The sequence below is a fragment of the Mus pahari genome, chromosome 20 (genome assembly GCF_900095145.1).
Source record: "Mus pahari chromosome 20, PAHARI_EIJ_v1.1, whole genome shotgun sequence".
Taxonomy (NCBI): Eukaryota; Metazoa; Chordata; class Mammalia; order Rodentia; family Muridae; genus Mus; species Mus pahari.
This window is the reverse complement of record NC_034609.1, coordinates 44,725,951-44,729,009: the sequence shown is the minus strand read 5'-3', so window position 1 is coordinate 44,729,009 and position 3,059 is coordinate 44,725,951. Positions and strand designations below refer to the sequence as shown.

General features: G+C 53.4%; 1 protein-coding gene across 3 annotated transcripts in view; it reads left to right on the top strand.

Annotated features, from left to right (window-relative positions):
- The window catches only part of C20H16orf95 (chromosome 20 C16orf95 homolog), a 9,778-nt gene that overhangs the window by 3,911 nt on the left and 2,808 nt on the right, over positions 1-3,059 (top strand). For all 3 annotated transcript variants that reach the window (XM_029532679.1, XM_021220739.2, XM_021220740.2), the window contains exons 4-5: positions 456-602; positions 1,689-1,725. In XM_029532679.1, the coding sequence (XP_029388539.1) occupies positions 465-602; positions 1,689-1,725 (175 nt within the window). In that variant the 5' untranslated portion in view covers positions 456-464. The remainder of the gene's footprint in view (positions 1-455; positions 603-1,688; positions 1,726-3,059) is intronic.

Here is a 3,059-nt window from a genome sequence, read left to right as displayed (position 1 = left end):
CTTCCTTCCTTCCTTCCTTCCTTTCTTTCTTTCTTTCCTTCCTGACTATGATGTATGTGCACGTGCACGTGTGCACATGTGTGTGTGTGCGCGCATGTGCGTGAGCACATGTGACAAGGACATGTGTGGAAGTGAGAGGAACCTTTACAAGACTCACTTCTCTCTCTTCACTGTGAGCCCCAGGGCTGGAACACAGGCGTACAGGCAGCTGAGCCATCCTCCTGTCCCCTACACCTGCTGGTGCTGGAGATGGAGCTCAGGTCCTTGTGTGTGCAAGGGGAGCGCCCTGATATCTGGGCTCTAGCCTCCCCCCCTCACCTAAAGACAGGGCCTCCCCACGTAGACCAGGCTGGCCTTGAACTCGAGAAGACCCACCTGCCTCTGAGTCCTGTAACCAGAGGCGCGTGCCATCATACCTGGTGCCCCCTCGACCCTTTCCCACCGTCCACTGGTAGGTCTCGAAGATGATGCGGTGTTACGTCCCCAGAGCCATGAGGTCGTGCCGGTGCTCCTGCCACTGCTTTGGGGGCCGCCTTCCGATGCCCAGGGACAGGGCCGTCATGCCCTACTGGGTGCCCCAGGGGCTGAGGTCACAGAAGAAGGTAAAAAGGGGGATCAGGGCATGAGACAGGGCTGAGTGAGGGGGAAGGAGTCCAAGGGCCTCCTCCTGGATGGCTGTGGCGAGAGCAGAAGGTCATGTCTTGTGGAGGCTGCTGGGAAGTGTGGGCCCCATTCTCTGAGGATGGGTGAGGATGGGTGAGGATGGGTGAGGATGGGTGAGGATGGGTGAGGGGCATCTGGTACCCAGGGTGCTGCATCTTTTCCTCCTTGCTGTCCCTTCCTCCCTCTTTCTACCTTTCATGCTGTCTTAGTCAGGGTTTCTATTCCTGTACAAAACATCATGACCAAGAAGCGAGTTGGGGAGGGAAGGGTTTATTCAGCTTACACTTCCACGTTGCTGTTCATCACTAAAGGAAGTCAAGACAGGAACTCAAGCAGGTCAGGAAGCAGGAACTGATGCAGAGGCCATGGAGGGATGATGTTTACTGGCTTGCTTCCCCTGGCTTGCTCAGCCTGCTTTCTTATAGAACCCCAGACTCCCAGCCCAGGGATGGCACCACCCACAAGGGACCCTCCCCCCTTGATCACTAATTGAGAAAATGCCCCACAGCTGGATCTCATGGAGGCATTTCCCCAACTCAAGCTCCTTTCTCTGTGATAACTCCAGCCTATGTCAAGTTGACACACAAAACCAGCCAGGTCACATGACCTGTGCCCATTTCTCTTGCACCTGTCCTGAGTCTTGCAGTGGTGTCCAGGCTGTGGCTCTGGGTTTCCTTCCTCTGGTACCACCTGCATCCCCACAGTGGTAGTTTGGGACCACAAGGCCGGGATTACCCACATCCAGCCTTCCCGCAACCTAGAGGACCTTCCTAGTGTTAGGGACTAGTTAGAGGTCTCGTCTTCCTCTGCTCCTGGCTTCCACTTTGGGATGCTCCATCCCTGAGCAGCAGGCTGTCCCCAGCAAAAGAACTCAGCCCTGAACCGGGAGCCACAGCACCTCTCCCCTGAGGTCTCAAGTCCCTATTACTCCCCGACAGACAGACACACCATGGGTCACTAGATGACCCACTGACCCACTTTCTCATCTTTCAGGTGACATACTGACCCACTTTGTCATCTTTTAGGTGTTGAAGAGGCTGGAGAATGTGAAAGACACTCCAGGTAACTCCACACTACGTGTCACCTCAATTCTGCCCCGGGAAGGGGGTGGGACAAGGCCACACAGGTGGAACAGCCATCCCCTACCCTTGTCAGGCATCACCAGCTGCCTGCCATCTCTTTACAAGTGACCCAGACAGACCACCAGTCTTAGCAGCGGCAAGCTGGGGCTGACGACACCTGAAGTGGTTTTATGTAGGGTGTGGACTTCTGTTACTTGTGTTTGTAGTATGGGGTGTCTACAGGTGTTCACTTTTGAACTGGTGTGTGTTTCTGATGTGACGGCTCTTAAATCACACACTCCACACACACACACACACACACACACACACACACACACACACACACACACACGTGTGCTGTGCGCACGTGCATTGCACAGCACAGTCATAACCGTGTGCGCAAGTGTAGCAGTGTGTTCAGATGCCCATGCATTGACCTGGCATGTACGCATTCCTGTACTCATGGCTGACAGTGTGTGTTCGTCGTGTGTACATACGTTCTGGGCAGCACACTCACACACACTCACTCACACCGCCCATGGCTCAGATCACTGGGTGAGACAGGTGTCTCCTTCCTATGTTACCTATGGTTTTGTACCCAGTGTCCTAGGCTCGGTCTCGATGCTTCCAGGCTCTGGTCTGGTATCAGGTCGTGCACTATGCCGGCTCTGCACAGAAAATGCCGTGTGTAGGGTCTGGGGTGGGGATGGCTTTCTGGGAAAGGTATCCTGGGAAAGGATGAGAAGCTCTTGGGAAGTGGGTAGCCAACAACCGATGTGTTCTTGAATGCGTAAAAACGTCCCGTTCCCAACCACAGAAGCAGCACTGTTACCTGGAATGCAGGTTCGAATCCTGGTCCTCTTGCAGCCTCTGAGCTGTCTCTCCACCCCCTCCAATTATGCTTTGCAGTTGAGGTTTTATTGGATTTATTTGTCTCGTTTTCAAGATGAGATCTTACTGTGTGTGAACTCCTGGGCTCAAGCCGTGTCCCTCCTCAGCCTCCCCTGTGGTAGGGACTGCAGGTGCTTCACTGTGACCCTCAGTTCAGGTGACTTACAGAATTCATGCGACGAGACTCTCACCTCTTTGTGCTAGGAGACTTCAGAGACAGGATCAGGAGGACAGCCTATACCCTCTTCTGTCCCCTCTTCCAGCTCAGAGTAATTCACCATTTGGTTTTAAATCCAGTGGGCTTCCATTTGAAGACTGTGTGTGTGTGTGTGTGTGTGTGTGTGTGTGTGTTGGCATCACAGAGCCTTTCGCATGCTGGGCTACAACCCCAGATGTGTCTTTTCTTTTCTTTTTCTTTTTTAAGATTTATTTATTATTGTATGT